General features: G+C 51.2%; 4 protein-coding genes across 5 annotated transcripts in view; 3 read left to right on the top strand and 1 right to left on the bottom strand.

Moving 5' to 3' along the window:
• The window catches only part of RAB15 (RAB15, member RAS oncogene family), an 85,412-nt gene extending 79,157 nt beyond the window's left edge, over window positions 1–6,255 (bottom strand). Inside the window, exon 1 of the mRNA XM_069857304.1 lies at window positions 6,248–6,255. The gene's annotated coding sequence lies outside the window, so the exon portion shown is untranslated. The remainder of the gene's footprint in view (window positions 1–6,247) is intronic.
• LOC138720725 (olfactory receptor 5AR1-like) lies at window positions 310–1,305 on the top strand. Its single transcript, XM_069857073.1, has one exon. The coding sequence runs from the start codon at window positions 310–312 to the stop codon at window positions 1,303–1,305; it is 996 nt and encodes a 331-aa protein (XP_069713174.1).
• On the top strand, window positions 3,392–4,710 carry LOC138720621 (olfactory receptor 8I2-like). The gene has a single exon (XM_069856969.1). The coding sequence runs from the start codon at window positions 3,528–3,530 to the stop codon at window positions 4,476–4,478; it is 951 nt and encodes a 316-aa protein (XP_069713070.1). The 5' UTR covers window positions 3,392–3,527; the 3' UTR covers window positions 4,479–4,710.
• GATD1 (glutamine amidotransferase class 1 domain containing 1) lies at window positions 6,210–13,092 on the top strand. 2 transcript variants are annotated; one of them, XM_069857302.1, is made up of 8 exons: window positions 6,210–6,291; window positions 7,486–7,562; window positions 7,908–8,013; window positions 8,717–8,824; window positions 9,897–9,991; window positions 10,818–10,911; window positions 11,872–11,983; window positions 12,489–13,092. In XM_069857302.1, the coding sequence occupies exons 1-8, from the start codon at window positions 6,234–6,236 to the stop codon at window positions 12,493–12,495; spliced, it is 657 nt and encodes a 218-aa protein (XP_069713403.1). In that variant the 5' UTR covers window positions 6,210–6,233; the 3' UTR covers window positions 12,496–13,092. The 2 variants fall into 2 exon arrangements, with proteins under 2 accessions (XP_069713403.1, XP_069713402.1); XM_069857301.1 differs by having other exon boundaries at window positions 12,486–13,092.
• The last annotated feature ends 2,816 nt before the right edge of the window (window positions 13,093–15,908 follow it).

Raw genomic sequence — 15,908 nt, 5'->3', positions numbered from 1 at the left:
GGAACAGAGGTTTATTCCTTATATACTCCTGCTGGCCTGAGAGCAATGAAAAGATGAGAAATAATTTCATTTTCCCAGCAGTTATTGTGAAAATCACAGACATCCATGTGTAAAGGGTTGAGAGGAACTGTGAGAAAGCCATGCAAGGGGTTTTTCCCCTCTCAAAGAGAACTTACTTTATATTGACTTAAAGCAGTGTAACTGTTTGATAGACAAAAATTAACATCCTTGACCTAACTGACAGATTTGGACCTGTCAAACATTTCCATTTGAGAGACTCGAAGCAGCTGAGCTGCTCAGATCTTCAGTATGGTTGAAGATAATCACACATTTGCATCAGAGTTTATTCTCCTGGGCTTCACAAACCAAAAAGACCTGCAGGTGACTTGCTTTGTCTTATTCCTTGCCATCTATGTGGTCACCCTCATAGGAAACCTGGGAGTAATTCTATTAATCAGAACGGATTTGTGCCTGCGCACCCCCATGTATTTCTTCCTAAGCCACTTGTCTCTCCTGGACATCTGCTACTCCTCCACCATCATCCCTCAAACCTTGCAGAGCTTTTTAGTGGAGAGGAAGGTCATTTCCTTCGTTAGCTGTGCCACCCAGCTCTTCTCCTTCGCGACTTGTGCCACCAGCGAGTGCTACGTGCTGGCTGCCATGGCTTACGATCGCTACATGGCCATTTGTAAGCCCCTGCTCTACCCTGTGGTCATGTCCCAGCAGCTTTGCCTTGGGATGTTGGCTGGAGCCTACTTAGTCGGTGGGATCAGCGCCACTGTATACGCCGTTTCCATATTTCGTCTCCCGTTCTGCCAGTCCAAGAAGATCAATCATTTCTTCTGCGATGGGCCACCGCTGCTGGCCCTCTCCTGCTCAGACACTCGTGTTAGCGAGGTGACGGTTTCCACCCTGGTAGGGTTCAATGTCCTAAGCACCCTGGTCATCATCTTAGCCTCCTACTTGTCGGTCCTCTCTAACATCTTGTGGACGTACCCTGCCAGTCGGCACAAAGCCTTCTCCACCTGCGCCTCTCACTTGGTCTCCATCGTTTTGTACTACGGCAGCTCCCTCTTCACCTACCTGCGTCCCGTCTCCAGACGCAGCTTGGGCCACGAGAAGGTGGTCTCCGTGCTCTACTCTGTCGCGGTCCCCATGCTGAACCCACTCATCTACAGCCTGAGAAACAGGGACATGAGGAACGCCATGAGGAAAGCAAAAGGCAGAGTCCTCTCCTCCTTGTCCATCCACGGCTCCTGGTCAGCTGAAAGCAGAGGGCTACCCTTCCCTGGGGAGGAGGGTTAGATATGGCTTCAAGAAGTGGGGGCTAAATACATCTGGAAGGAGGATACCTGCAAAATACATTTCTCCTTGAACCAAGACGAGGTGCTGAGGGGCATGGTTTAGTGTTTGATAGGAATGGTTGGACTCGATGCTCCGGTGGGTCTCTTCCAACCTGGTGATTCTATGATTCAAGGCTCCGTGCTGCACTAGGAGGGATGGGACTGCTGCAGCCTGAGACCTGACGGTGACCATGTATCGAGCAGAAAGGGTTTATCCAAAGTAAATGTTGTTTAAAAGTGACTGAAAAATAGATGTTATTTGTTATTAAAAAGTTCATAGGATCATAGCAAGAGCAGGGGGTGGCTCGGGTGGCCCAGGCAGGTCCCTGCGGGAGAGCTGGGCTGGAGGGGTTGGTGCAGCCAGAAAGGTCTCAGGGAGTTGGCAACTGAACGGAGCTCTTGCTGAGCAGGTTAAAATAATGATTGGAGGGAGGAGGGTCCTGAGGGAGAGCGGCTTGCACAAACATCTGAGGTAAGGCTTCATGAGGGATAAAAGCCCTCTGCCAGCCATCCTGGGCGATCTGCTTCCCCAGCATCTCCCCTCCTCCCACGGCTTCCAACCATCGGATGAGCTTCTCTAGGAGCTGCAGGTGCCTCATCTCCCCATGCCTTCCCTCTTAACCAAGCAGGTAAGAAAGGGTTTGACTCTTCCAGGTGGTGACCCTTGTGGTGCTGCCCCTCGTGTGCTCGACAACACGTTGGAGCACCTGTGCTCCAAGAAGACTCAGCCCAGAGCTTTGCTGCTCCCTCTGTTATTCCTCAACCCACAACACGCTCCTTCCACTGTGACTGCACTGGGTTATCTCTCCAGCTCTTGGTATTCTTCGGAGTGCGTGTTCTTACCCCCAAAGCTGTTCAGGCTATGATTATCCTCTCCAGGGCTGCAAGGTCACGTAGGAGCTGCTCACCACAGCTTGCCATTATGGGATGGAAACGTGCCCCTCTAGGACACAATCCATCAAACCCCAGTGATGAAAGTGTTGTCAAGAGAAAGAAACAAGTTCTTCAAGGGTGCAACTCGTCCAGACGGAGCCACAACTACGTCTTCATTCCCACGCAATGTTGACCAAGGAGATCTGAGGTCAGTAGAGTAAAATGAGTGGTCCTGGGACCACTTGCAACCCCTTCAACCACTCTTGCAACCCTTCCCTCTTGCAACCACTTCAGCCTTCTGTGGTTTCTTCATTCAGCCTGTTCTGGGGCAGTGGGTGCTGGTTTGTGGCCAGGATCTGCTGGGGCAGCGACACCTGAAGGAAGTCCATCCGCGCTCTCCAAGAGCATCCATGGTGTGAAACCAAATGGCCTAGCAGGGTCTAGGAGGTTTTCTTTAATAACAAAGCCCTGACCCCATCGAAAACTGACCTGGGGCCATTTCAGCTGAGATGCAGACAGCTTGTCCATCACACAGTTCATCTGCTGAGGGGCTGCGTGGGTGAGATGGGAACATCCCAGCTGAAGCTTTAACCAGCTTCCAGTACCTGAAGGGGCTACAAGAAAGCTAGGGGGGGACTGTTCACAAAGGCTTGGAGTGACAGGGTGAGGGGCAATGGCTTTAAACTGGAGAGGGGCAGATTTAGACGAGGCATTAGGAGGAATTTCTTCACCAGGTTGCCCAGAGCAGTGGTGGCTGCCCCATCCCTGGAGGGGTTCAAGGACAAGTTGGTGGGGCCTTGGGCAGCCTGGTCTAGTGGGAGGTGTCCCTGCCCATGGCAGAGGGTTGGAACGGGATGATCTTTAAGGTCCCTTCCAACCCAAACTGTTCTATGACTCTATTCTATGATTCTATAAAACAAAGAAAAGAAAAAATCCTTAAAATTTCCTGAAATTGGTGGTGAGAATTCAATCTCCTCTGTTTTCCACGTTTTGGATTGTCTTTATTTGTGCTTTTACCCTTGACCCAGCATGTGGAGTCTCCCAGCGCATCCCTCAGCGCAATGTACATAAACACAGCAGAATCGTTCTCTTTTCATACCTGAGTGGGTAACGAGCTTCTTCACTTCTTTGACCTCCAAGCTTGGGCCAAAGGCAGAAGTGGAGCTGCCTTGTATTTAGCAAAACAACAGACACTGCTTTCCAGAGCATTTCCTTTCTGTATCAGGCTCCAGTGTTCCCACAGGATTTCTCTCCTGGGGATTTATTTCCCTGATTCATTTTATTTCTGTGCAAATTCATCCTACAGAGACGATGGATGGAGACAACCTGACGGTTTTGTCCGGCTTCATCCTCTTGGGTTTCTCTGATGCCCCAGAACTACAAACCACCATCTTCAGCATTTCCTTATCCCTCTATGTTTTAATGGTGCTGGGGAACCTGGTGATGATCCTGCTCATCAACACCGACCCCCAGCTCCACACTCCCATGTATTTCTTCCTGACCCACTTGTCTTTCATAGATTTCTGCCTCTCCTCCACTGTCATTCCAAAAGCGCTGGAGACGTTCCTGCTGGGGAGGAGCCACATCTCTCTTTTGGGTTGCTTTGCTCAGATCTATTTTTTCGTTGCCCTGGTCATCTGTGAGTGCTCCCTCCTGGGGGTGATGGCTTTCGACCGATACGTGGCTGTGTGCAAGCCGCTGCTTTACACCACCACCATGTCCAGGGCACGTTGCTACAGCTTGATGGTGCTGGTGTACACCACGGGCTTCCTCTCCTCCCTGGTGCACATAGTCCTGGTGGGGCGACTGTCCTTCTGCCAGGGCAGGAACATCAACCACTTCTTCTGCGAGCTGCCCACCATCCTGCAGCTCTCCTGCTCCAACGCCCACACAAGCGAAATCTTGCAGGTTTCTGATGCCGTTCTTACCGACGTGGGCTCTATCCTGATGATCCTGGTTTCCTACGCCTACATTATCTGCACCATCCTGCAGATGCCTTCGGGCAGGGGCAGACTGAAAGGTTTCTCCACCTGTACCTCCCACCTGATCGCCATCACCATCTTCTATGCCCCGATTATGCTCACCTACTTCCAGCCTCGCAAGGCGGGCTCGCGGGATCAGGCAAAGGTGGTTTCGGTGTGTTACGCCCTCCTGACCCCTGCGCTCAACCCCCTCATCTACAGCCTGAGGAACACGGAGGTGAAGGGGGCCCTGAGGAGGCTGTGGGTGCAAAAGCTGGTGCCGCGACTCTCCCGGCTGTGAAAACGCAGCTGAAGCTCTTTGGGGCTTTGGAGGCGATGAAGGAATAGGAGCTCTTGGTGTGCTTACAGAGGAGGAGATCACACAACAAGCACAGGATATGGAGAACCAGCACAATGAACTGTTAAGGAGGGTGGAATGTGTCCATCCAGGTCAAAAACTGGCTCTGACCTCGGGTGCCATTTCAGACCAAGATCTAGGAGAACCATCAGAAAACAGCGAGCCGTGGTGTTGGCTCCAGGGACCTGGAACCGCGCTCATGACTTGTGAACACGTGTCCATTATCACGTTGCCAGGACGGTGTCCCAACCAAAATCTTCTTGGGACGTGTTGTCTTTACATCTACTGATCTTTCTCCATTTGGATGATCCATGGCAGGTCCGTGCTTTGTGTGGCAATCACTGAATCCCATCTGACTTTGAGTTAGGAGTCCTCTGTACGTCCTCGCATGGCTGAGGTGGGAGATGCTCTAAAGAAGATAGCAGGCAGAGGGTTTTAACCATTTCATCCAGACACACCTTTTATGTTTGATGAACTGTACAATTTCTGGAAGAACCTGTAGTTTGAATGAAAAAAAAAAAGTGAATAAACTTTATGTTTTAAAATAAACATCTTTGTAAACATTGCTCTTCCTGAAAGAACTGGAATGAAGGATGAATGCAGGCGACAGGAACTCCTTAAACCCAGTGTTAACTTGAGGTGAATTGAAATTCCATAAAGCTTTTAATCACAGTTTCTGATGGGGTTTTCATCACAAGTGGAGGCATGTGGATAATTTTGCTGGGAAACAGAGCATGTGACATCTAAAGCGCCTCAAAACATGCCTTATAGTTGCATCTAAAGTGCAACTCAGAAGGTTGAGAAATGCTAACGTGCAGCAAAGGAGCTCATCAGCCCTTTCTGCTTCATCCTTCATCCTCCTGTGAGTAAGGACACACCGGAGAAGGCTGGACCCGCTTTTAGGGGACTGGGTGGGCCAGCAGGGGCCCAGGGGGCCAAGAAGGCCAAGGGCATCTGGGCTTGGATCAGACCCGGCGTGGCCAGCAGGGCCAGGGAGGTTCTTCTCCCTCTGGCCTCGGCCCTGGGGAGAGCGCTCCTCGAATCCTGGGGTCAGTGCTGGGCCCCTCCCCACCAGAAGGATGTTGAGGCTCTGGAGCGAGTGCAGAGAAGAGAACGGAGCTGGGGAAGGGGCTGGAGAAGAAGAGGAGCGGCTGAGAGAGCTGGGGGGGTTCAGCCTGGAGAAGAGGAGGCTGAGGGGAGACCTCCTTGCTCTCTGCAACTCCCTGAGAGGAGGGTGTGGAGAGGAGGGAGCTGGGCTCTTCTCCCAAGGGACAGGGGACAGGACGAGAGGGAATGGCCTCAAGCTCCACCAGGGGAGGGTCAGGCTGGACAGCAGGAAGAAATTCTTCATGGAAAGGGTGATTGGTCCCTGTCCGAGGCTGCCCAGGGAGGGGGTTGAGTCCCCTTCCCTGGAGGGGTTTAAGGGCCGGGTGGCCGAGGTGCTGAGGGACATGGGTTAGTGATTGATGGGGATGGTTGGACTCGATGATCCGATGGGTCTCTTCCAACCTGGTGATTCTGTGATTCTGTGTGTGATTTAGACGAACCATTACAAAGAACCTCTACGGGGAGAGGGTGCGGACGCCCCGTCCCCGGCTGCCCCGAGCGGGGGGTGTTCCCGGCCGCCTTCCCGCAGCCCCCGGTGCGGCGGGCGGAGCCGCTGCGGCCGCGGGAGGGTCTGACGGCGCCGCCCCCGCCATGGCGGAGCGCCCGGCCCGGCCCGCGGGGCTGCTGGTCGCTAGCGCCGCCACCGCGGGTGAGACCCGGCTCTGGGGACGGGACAGGGGCCGGGGAGGAGGGGAGGGACGGGGAGGAGAGGGACTGAGGCGGGGGGTTGGCGGGCAGCGGCTGAACGTGAGCCGGCAGCGAGCCCAGGCGGCCCACAAGGCCCATGGCCTCCTGGCTTGGATCAGAGCCGGCGTGGCCAGCAGGGCCAGGGAGGTTCTTCTCCCTCTGGCCTCGGCCCTGGGGAGAGCGCTCCTCGAATCCTGGGGTCAGTGCTGGGCCCCTCCCCACAAGAAGGATGTTGAGGCTCTGGAGCGAGTGCAGAGAAGAGAACGGAGCTGGGGAAGGGGCTGGAGAAGAAGAGGAGCGGCTGAGAGAGCTGGGGGGGTTCAGCCTGGAGAAGAGGAGGCTGAGGGGAGACCTCATTGCTCTCTCCAACTCCCTGAGAGGAGGTTGTGGAGAGGAGGGAGCTGGGCTCTTCTCCCAAGGGACAGGGGACAGGACGAGAGGGAATGGCCTCAAGCTCCGCCAGGGGAGGCTCAGGCTGAACATCAGGAAAAAATATTTCCCGGAAAGGGTCATTGGGCAGTGTCCGAGGCTGCCCAGGGAGGGGATGGATTCACTACCCCTGGAGGTGTTTAAAAGACGTGTGGGCGAGGTGCTTGTGGACACAGTTTAGTGGTTGCTAAGAATGGTTGGACTCGATGATCCTGGAGGTCTTTTCCAACCTAGTGATTCTCTGATTCTGGGGTGCGAGCTCCCACGGCTAGAATGCTTGGGGGATGCTCAGGTGATGCTGCCGGTGGTCCCAGCCGTGTGTCCATGTCCCTGCAGGCTCCGTGCGGGGTTGACCACGGCTGGGGTGTGTCTGCATCTCTTGGTGTTGGGGGGCCGGCATCCCACACCTGCTCCTGTGCCCGAGTCCCTGTGTGCAGGTGTTCCCACTCCCCACTCCTGCTCTTGTGCTGCCTCCCCGTGTGCAGGTGATGCCCGTGCCCCTGTGCGCAGGTGTGTTCACATCCCACGCCTGCTCTTGTGTCCAAATCTCTTTGCACAGGTGGTACCCTCATCCTTGTGTGCAGGTACCTGCCTCCCACTCCTGCTTTTGTGTCCAAATCCCTGTCCACAGGTGGTACCCGCATCCCAGTCCTGTTCATGTGCCCGAGCGACTGTGGCTGGGATTAAAATGCAACGCGTTTCCTTATGCTATCGGCTTCTCTTTCAGGTGTGTCAGCCCAGTCCTTCCTTCACTGCTTTACGCTGAGCAGCTCTGCTTTTAACCTGCAAGTTGCCACTCCTGGGGTGAGTAAAAACAGGCTGTTATGGTGATTTCAGTCTGAAACCAGTTGATATCTCAGCTGGCAAGAGGGAATTACACTGAACTTTTCTGAGAGGGGTTTTATTGTTGGTGAAGGGAAACTTCTTTAACTCCTGGTTTCTTTATCTCAAAGTGAACTCATGGATCGTATGGTTCTGAATTTCTCTGCCCACAATGAGTGGAGGGAGAACTGTTAGAACAACTCCAGTGGGGAAAAATGGAAGACTTGAGGAGTTTGAAAGCCGAAGTATCTCAAAATGCCACACGGTTACGCCTCAAGAAGCGTGGTGGGTGGCTGCGTGTGATGCTAACCACAGCCTTTTCCACAGGGGAAGCCAATTGATTTTGTGGATGTGAATGAGAGCAACGCGCGCTGGATACAGGACTTCCGTATGAAGCCATATGCCAACCCTGCCAAGCTGGAGTCGATTGATGGTGAGGGCTTTTCTCCATTTATCACAGAGTCATAGAATCGTTTGGTTGGAAAAGACCTTTGAGATCATTGAGTCCAACCATCCCTGTCTGCTACTAAACCAGATCCCCGAGCACTTCATCTGCCCGGCTTTTAAACCCCTGCAGGGATGGCGACTCCACCATTGCCCTGGGCAGCCTCAGCCAGGGCCCGAGAACCCTTTCTGTGAAGAAATGTTCCCTGATACCCAATCTAAACCTCCTCAGGTGTAACTTGAGGCCATTTTTTTCTCATCCTATCACTTCTTACTTGGGAGAGGAGACCAACACCCACCTCACTACAACCTCCTTTCACGCAGTTGTAGATGGTGATGAGGTCCCCTCAGCCTCCTTTTCTTCAGACTAACGAGCACCAGTTCTCTCAGCTGCCTCTAACAAGGCTCGTTCTCCAGCTCCTTCAGCCCATCAGGAAAAGAGCTGCTACTTGGGGCTAGCTCTTTAGGGAAGAACAACACAGAAAAGGCATAAAACTTGTGTTTTAGGAGGGAGGAGCTTTTTCTCTGCTCACACAGACCTGTTGGTTTCTGAGTTCGTTCAGTTTACACAGTTTTTGACTGACTGATGTGGTATTGTGGTATTCAGATGGTCAAATCTGAAATGGGTTTCTGGTCAGGCTTTTTGGTACGTGGATTGTATCCCAATCAGTTTATCCTTTCCTCCTTCCTAGGCGCTAGGTACCACGCCTTGCTGATTCCAAACTGTCCTGGAGCGATGACTGACCTCGCAAACAGCGGGTACCTGGCTAAGATACTGCAGCACTTCAGCGCTGAGAGCAGTAGGTGAACATAATCAGATGGTTTTACCATCGTTACCATAGTTTTACTTGTTAGATAAAGTTGTGCTGCCGTATGGCTCAGGTGAAACCAATCCTTCCAATGACTTCAGGTTGTTCCTGTAGCTGAAGAGCATTTGGAACTGGAAGGAGCTGCTTTGGAGAGAGGCACCTTCTCTTTTAAAGTATCCTCTTTATGTAAATATGTATAATATACATGGGTAGCTTTTCAGTGCTGGTGCCAGAAGAGGGTTCTCTGCCCCACAGGGATACAGGAAAGGTGCTCTCTGAATTCAGTAGGATTCAAGGGTCAGAGCCTCGTGTGGAATCTACCAGGATATTCATAGAATAGAATCATGGAATGGACTGGGTTGGAAGGGACCTCAAAGCCCATCCAGTCCCACCCCTGCCACGGGCAGGGACACCTCCCACTGGACCAGGGGCTCCAAGCCCCATCCAGCCTGGCCTTGAACACCTCCAGGGATGGGGCAGCCACGACTTCTCTGGGCAACTTGGGCCAGGGCCTCCCCACCCTCATTGTGAAGGATTTCTTCCTAAATTCCCATCTAAATCTTTCCCCTTCCAATTTAAAGCCATTCCCCCTTATCCTATCACTCCAGGCCCCTCCCCAGCTTTCCTGGAGCCCCTTTCATCCCTGGAAGCTGCTCAAAGGTGTCCCCACAGCCTTCTCTTCTCCAGGCTGAACAACCCCAACTCTCTCAGCCTCATAGCTTCAGCCCTCACATCATTTCTCTGGCCTCCCCTGGATGGTTCCTACAGTTATATATCCTTCTTATTATTTAGTCTGGAGTTAATTAAGACTTAAGTGTGTGCTCGTCTTTCACCATTTGTGTTTTTCTCTTTGTTGCTGTCTCGAGGCTTGGAGTTGACAGCTGGTGACTCTTTGAACGGGGGACGGTTCTGATGGCGTGTGCTGGAATAACCTTAAATCTAGGAGCATGAACAGTGTGATTTGATTGCAGGAAGGCAACGTGAAGAATCTCACGATCTCTTGTTTGTGTTTGCTATCTCAAGATGCTCACAACTGCTCTAACGCACTTTGTTTTTTCTCTAGAGCCCATCTGTGCGGTCGGACATGGAGTTGCAGCTTTGTGCTGTGCCACCAACGAGGACAAATCCTGGGTGTTTCAGGGATACAGCCTGACAGGGGTAGGTTGAGCTATCACCTTATTTTTGCTGCCTGGAGGCTTATTTTTGCTGTGCAGGGGGTTGCATTTCAGGTGCTGGTGTTTCTGGTCTTATCTGAGATCTTCCTACAAGTATTAACCACCAGCTTGGTTCACTTAGTTTATCTGCCACATGTGGAGGCTCAACACTGAGCATGTGAAGGGCTTGAATCACTTCAGCTGTCATGTGGGGAGTGTTTGCCTTCCAGTTGTTCCATAAACTTTAAACTGAATCAGTAAAATGGTGGAAGCGGCTGCTGCAGCTCTTTGGATTTGAAGCTGAGGGCTTCTGAGAATTATTTTTTTCAGTTTTGTGAATCATAGAATCCTGGAATGGTTTGGGTTGGAAGGGACCTCAAAGCCCACAGAGTCCCACCCCTGCCATGGGCAGGGGCACCTCCCACTGGGCCAGGGGCTCCAAGCCCCATCCAACCTGGCCTTGAACCCCTCCAGGAATGGGGCAGCCACCCCTGCTCTGGGCAACCTGGGCCAGGGCCTCCCCACCCTCACAGGGAACATTTCTCCCTAAGATCTCATCTCCATCTCCCCTCTTTCAGCTCCAAACTGTTCCCCTCATCCCATCCCTGCCCTCCCTGATCCAGAGCTCCTCCCCAGCTTTCCTGGTGCCCCTTTAACCACTGGATGAATCTGTAGAAGCTGCATTTGGTTTTATGCTTCACTTCTGTTTCAGTCCCTGTGTACATTGAGAGAATTGTGTGGAGAACAGAAAAGAAATTGCAGGTGGATTTGTCTGTTGGTGTTGCTTTATAAAAAGCAAGATGGACTTATTTCCTTTCGATCTTTTCCAGCCCTCCGTCTATGAACTAATCAGGCAGCCGAATTTTGCCAGTTTGTCCATCATTGTGGAGGATTTTGTGAAGGATTCAGGAGCTACGTTCAGTGGTAAGTCACGTTCTTGCTGCCCAGCACTTTGTGTTTTAGAAATGAATGTGTGTGCGCCAGTCTTGCACAGCTAAACAGTACTCTGACCTTGTATTTCATCTTGTGGAGACACACAAATACCCTGGTGGGTTAGAAATTAAGGGTGTTTGAGGAGTAAATGCCACAAAACACTGTTTGGAGAGGAAGGGCAGCACAGCCCAGCACAGAAGTCTCCATGGTTGTCTGCTGTACTCTAACCCCATGGTAAACATGAGCTTTAAACATGAGCTTTAAGAGCAAATACTTTGTCATTTAAAGCTGGAGGCCCTGTACTGAATGGCTTTGGTTGCTCTGGTTGGTTGTCTTTTGCCATCAAGCAAAAGTACTGTTCGACCTGGAGAAGAGAAGGCTCCAGGGAGACCTTAGAGCAGCTTCCAGGACTGAAAGGGGCTCCAGGAAAGCTGGGGAGAGACATTTTACAAGGGCCTGGAGTGACAGGACAAGGGGGAATGGCTTTAAATTGGAAGGGGGAGGATTTAGATTGGACATTAGGAAGAAATCCTTCATGATGAGGGGAGGCCCTGGCCCAGGTTGCCCAGAGCAGTGGTGGCTGCTCCATCCCTGGAGGTGTGCAAGGGCAGGTTGGATGGGGCCTGGAGCCCCTGATCCAGTGGGAGGTTTAAACTGCCTACATTGAGGTTTTTACTATGAAAATCTCTTGATAAAGACACTTTACCCATCTGTTGGGAATGGACTTAAGGGACCATTCCCGCTGACCCTTCAGAAAAGGACTTTCCAGTGCCGTTGGGTCAGGATTAGGGGCTGTCCTTGCCTGTTGGCGTTATAAATCAGCACATCAGGCACCCAGTAAATGGATCTAATCAAAGTATTTCTCTTCTGTGTTAACACTGTTAGAGATGTGATAAAGAAACTGTGGTGGTGTCCACTAACACGTCACTTGTTGCTGTTTCTCCTTCTCAGCCAGCATTCCGGATGCCGTACACGTCGTGCTGGACAGGCACCTGGTGACAGGACAGAATGAGAATTCCACTCTTCCAGCTGTCCAGAACCTTCTGATTCTTTGTAATGTCAGGTAAGGCAACATGGGAGATAAAAACAGAGAGCGGTGAGCATCTTTCAGTGTCCTCCAAAAGAACTTTTTTGCTTATTTTAATCCCTGACGCGCGTGTTGCCTTTGTTTGACCTCGTTCTGCAGTCGGTTGAGTCCTTTGGTAAAAAGCATTTGTGATTATTAACAAAATAAGGTAAAATGGGTTGGTGAATGCCTGGCTTTCTCTCAGAAGCAGTAAAGGAAAGTACAGACTGGATGTTTCTGTGAAGAAAACCCTCTTGTGTGTTGTTCTTTGTGCTTTGAGAACTTAGAGTTTGGTCAGCTGTGGTCTAGGCTTCTGGGGATGAACAGATTTAGCTTCTTTGGCAATGGCCTCGCTGTCTGACAGCCTTTCATCTCATTGGCTAGAAGGACACACGTAAATAACCACCAAAATCTCCTTTTGCTCAGGTGAAGGTGTGTTAGGAGCCTTTCCTGGCTGTGGACTAACAGGTCGTGTTGTGTTTGGATGTGTTTCCTTCAGCAGGAAGTGAAGGAGTTGGTCTCTTCACCAACGGGATGGATGAAGAGCCAGCAGGCTAAGCGTTTCCTTGTCTTTTACTGGGTAAAACATCTCTCAAGTTCTGTCCTGGATACGAAGTGACTGTGACAGTGAAGTGGCCGTGTCAGGTTTTGCAAATAGCAAATGGATGAAGGTTGTGAATAAGAAAACTTTGAAGAGCATCACATGCCAGAAGCGATCATGAAACCCCCTGCATTCTTGTTGCTGCACCTTTCTTCGCTGCTTCTCTCTGGACCCTTCGTTTACAGAGGTAGAACCTTGTCTTTTAAAGTCAAAAGTTGGTGCTGTGAAAGCAGTTGTTGAACCTGAAGATGAGTTCTAGGCTGATGTTACACTGATCATTCCTAACTCGGCCCCAGAGAGGACCTGGGACTCTGAACCATTTGGGGGATTGGGTTTCAAATATCAAAACTTCATTGAAATGCAATTTCAGATATGTTGTCAGCTTTCTTTGAGTGTGTTGGTCACAAAGTTTCTGTCTGACTGTGTCTGGGACACTTGGATGTGGTTGGAATAGGATGGAAAATGCTCGGCTAAACTCTGAATAAAGCAGAACTGGTTGTTTGAAGGCAGCTGGCTGTGGTGGCGCTGTTAGCACAATGTGCCCTTGTTTTCTTCCTTGCCTGTCCACATTATTTGGCTTCTGTCTAAAGCATTTGTTCAGCTGTTTCTAAATGGTCTTCTAGCTGGTCATCTGTTCTCCTTTGTTGTGTTTGTGTTATGAGTTTTGTTCTTTTGGAAATGTTTGGAATAGTTCTCTCCAGCAAAAACACATTGTGGTTCTCGGTTGCTGGAATTTTATGGACAAATGGGAGGAAAAAAAGTAGGCAGTTAATGTAGAAGCTCAACATGAACTGGGAACGTGTGCTCAGAGCCTGGAAACCACCCGTGTCCTGTGCTGCATCCAGAGCTGTGGGAGCAGCAGGGAGGGAGGGGATCCTGCCCCTCTGATCTGTTCTGTGAGACCCACCTGGAGCCCCGAGTCCAGTTCTGGATCCTCAGCACAGGGAGGACATGGAGCTGCTGGAGCGAGTGCAGAGGAGGCCATGGAGATGATCCGAGGGCTGGAGAACCTCCTGTGCGAGGAGAGACTGAGAGAGTCAGGGTTGTTGAGCCTGGAGAAGAGAAGGCTGCGGGGAGACCTTAGAGCAGGTTCCAGGGCTGAAAGGGTCTCCAGGAAAGCTGGGGAGGGGCTCTGGATCAGGGAGGGCAGGGACAGGATGAAGTGAAGGTTTTGGAGCTGAAAGAGGGGACACTGAGATGAGATCTTAGGAGGAAAGGTTTTGTTGTGAGGGTGAGGAGGAACTGGCCCAGGTTGCCCAGAGCAGGGGTGGCTGCCCCATCCCTGGAGGGGTTCAAGGCCAGGTTGGATGGGGCTTGGAGCCCCTGATCCAGTGGGAGGTGTCCCTGCCCATGGCAGGGGTGGGACTGGATGGGCTTTGAGGTCCCTTCCAACCCAACCCATTCCAGGATTCTATGATCCTCCTGTGCTGTGTTGAGAATGGAGCTGCTCTGAGGGCTGACCAGCCGGGGTCACTGCTAACTCGGGTAGCTTGGCTTAGTGCAGTATAATCCTGCCTGAACCCTTCCAGCTGTAGGAATGCACTAGCAGCCAAAAATACCTCCTAATTCCTTTGCTAAGAAGCCAGGTGCTAGGTCACACCTTGGTGTAAGACAAGCTGTGGCAGGCTGAGACCCATCCAGCTCGCCTGGAGGAGTTCCAGCAGGTAGAGGCTTAGTGCCTGTTAGTGAATATGAGGAGGAGAGGTCTGATTTTCAGTGAGACCAGCAGCAACTGCACAGACCTTTCCCCACAGCAGTTTTGTGTTTGCTGCTTCTACAGCTCCAGTTTTGCAGAATATGGAAATACTTGAGCTTTTCATCAGTAATGTGGCACAGCGAAGGAGGGACACAGGTCTGCTCAAGCAAGTCCAGAGGAGGCCACAGAGATGATCTGAGGGCTGGAGCACCTGCTGTAGGAGAGGCTGAGAGAGTTGGGGTTGTTCAGCCTCATGAAGAGAAGGCTGTGGGGAGACCTTAGATCAGCTTCTAGGGCTGAAAGGGGCTTCTGAAAAGCTGAGGAGGAGCTCTGGATCAGGGAGGGCAGGGATAGGAAGAGGGGAAGGGTTTTGAGCTGAAAGAGGGGAGACTGAGATGAGAACTTAGGCAGAAATGTTTTGCTGTGAGAGTGGGGAGTGTCACGTTGCTGTTACCCCTCAGCTGTTCCCCTGCCTTGGTTTTCTTGTATTACCCAGGCTGGATAGAGCAAGTGTGTAAGCATCGTAGCCTCAGTGCTGCCTTTTTTTCTGCAAAGAGGTTAAATTCAGGCAACTTTATCAGGAAAAGGCTCATAGTGTCTATGTAGAAAGAGGAACCAGTTCTCTGGTCGGAATCAGACCTGTATAAACCCAGCTCTTGATGGAAGTGGAGCTATAAAAACTAATGAGAGATGTATTTAACCAGCTTTAATGAAATACAGCAGGAGATGTCATCACGTGCATCATAAACCTAACAGAAAGCCCTGTAATTAGCCAGTGCTGCATTAAATGAGCTCAGTCCTGAGGCTCTTCTTTTTCCCCTGAAGCAGCGGCTACAGAACGAGGAAGAAGGGATGGGGGGATAGAACTTAAACGGAAAAACAAACATAAAACCCCTCCTAAACCCCTCAAATGCAACACCCCCTCATTTGTGGGGTGGGGTTGGCAGCTGTTCCCTGACTGTTGCATAAAGAGAAGCTTTACCTCCTCCAAAGACAACACACAAAGCTTGACCCGACAATCCTGAGCTGTATCCACAGGTTCGCTGTCAGCTCAGGTTAACCGGTCGTCAAGTTGTTTATTAACTCCTTGACAGAGCTAATTTTCAAAGCGCAGGCTTCCATCACATCGCTGGAGGCGACGCCTGCGTTGTAATCGCAGTGGTGTTTTCAGCCTCAATGAGTTCCGTGTTCGTGCTGTTACCTCGCTTTGGGCTGTCAGGGAAGTGGTGAATACGACTGGAATTTGATGGAATGGCTCACGAGGCACCTTTTCCCCCTGTTAAAGAGGCTCAAAATGCTAATTATGGTGGCTTTTGCCAGGAAGTCCCTGCTGCTGCCAAAGCAACTGAAGAACGAGGGCAGGAAGAGACCAGTTTAGTATAAATACAGGTCTTGGATAAGAGCATGTGTGGGTCTCATACCAAGGAGCCTGCGTCTTCTTTATAGTCACAGTAACACAGTATGAAAAGCAAAACTGCTTAGTGTTAGGAATGTAGATGTAATGAGAATATTAGAGACTTAAAAGAATAGTAGGTAATGTGTGCTCACAGCCTAGAAACCACTCATGTTCTGGGCTGCATCCAGAGCTGAGAGCAGCAGGGAGGGAGGGGATCCTGCCCCTCTGC

This window comes from Phaenicophaeus curvirostris, chromosome 5 (assembly GCF_032191515.1).
Source record: "Phaenicophaeus curvirostris isolate KB17595 chromosome 5, BPBGC_Pcur_1.0, whole genome shotgun sequence".
In the NCBI taxonomy this organism is placed as follows: domain Eukaryota; kingdom Metazoa; phylum Chordata; class Aves; order Cuculiformes; family Cuculidae; genus Phaenicophaeus; species Phaenicophaeus curvirostris.
This window is presented reverse-complemented; position numbering and strand designations above follow the sequence as displayed.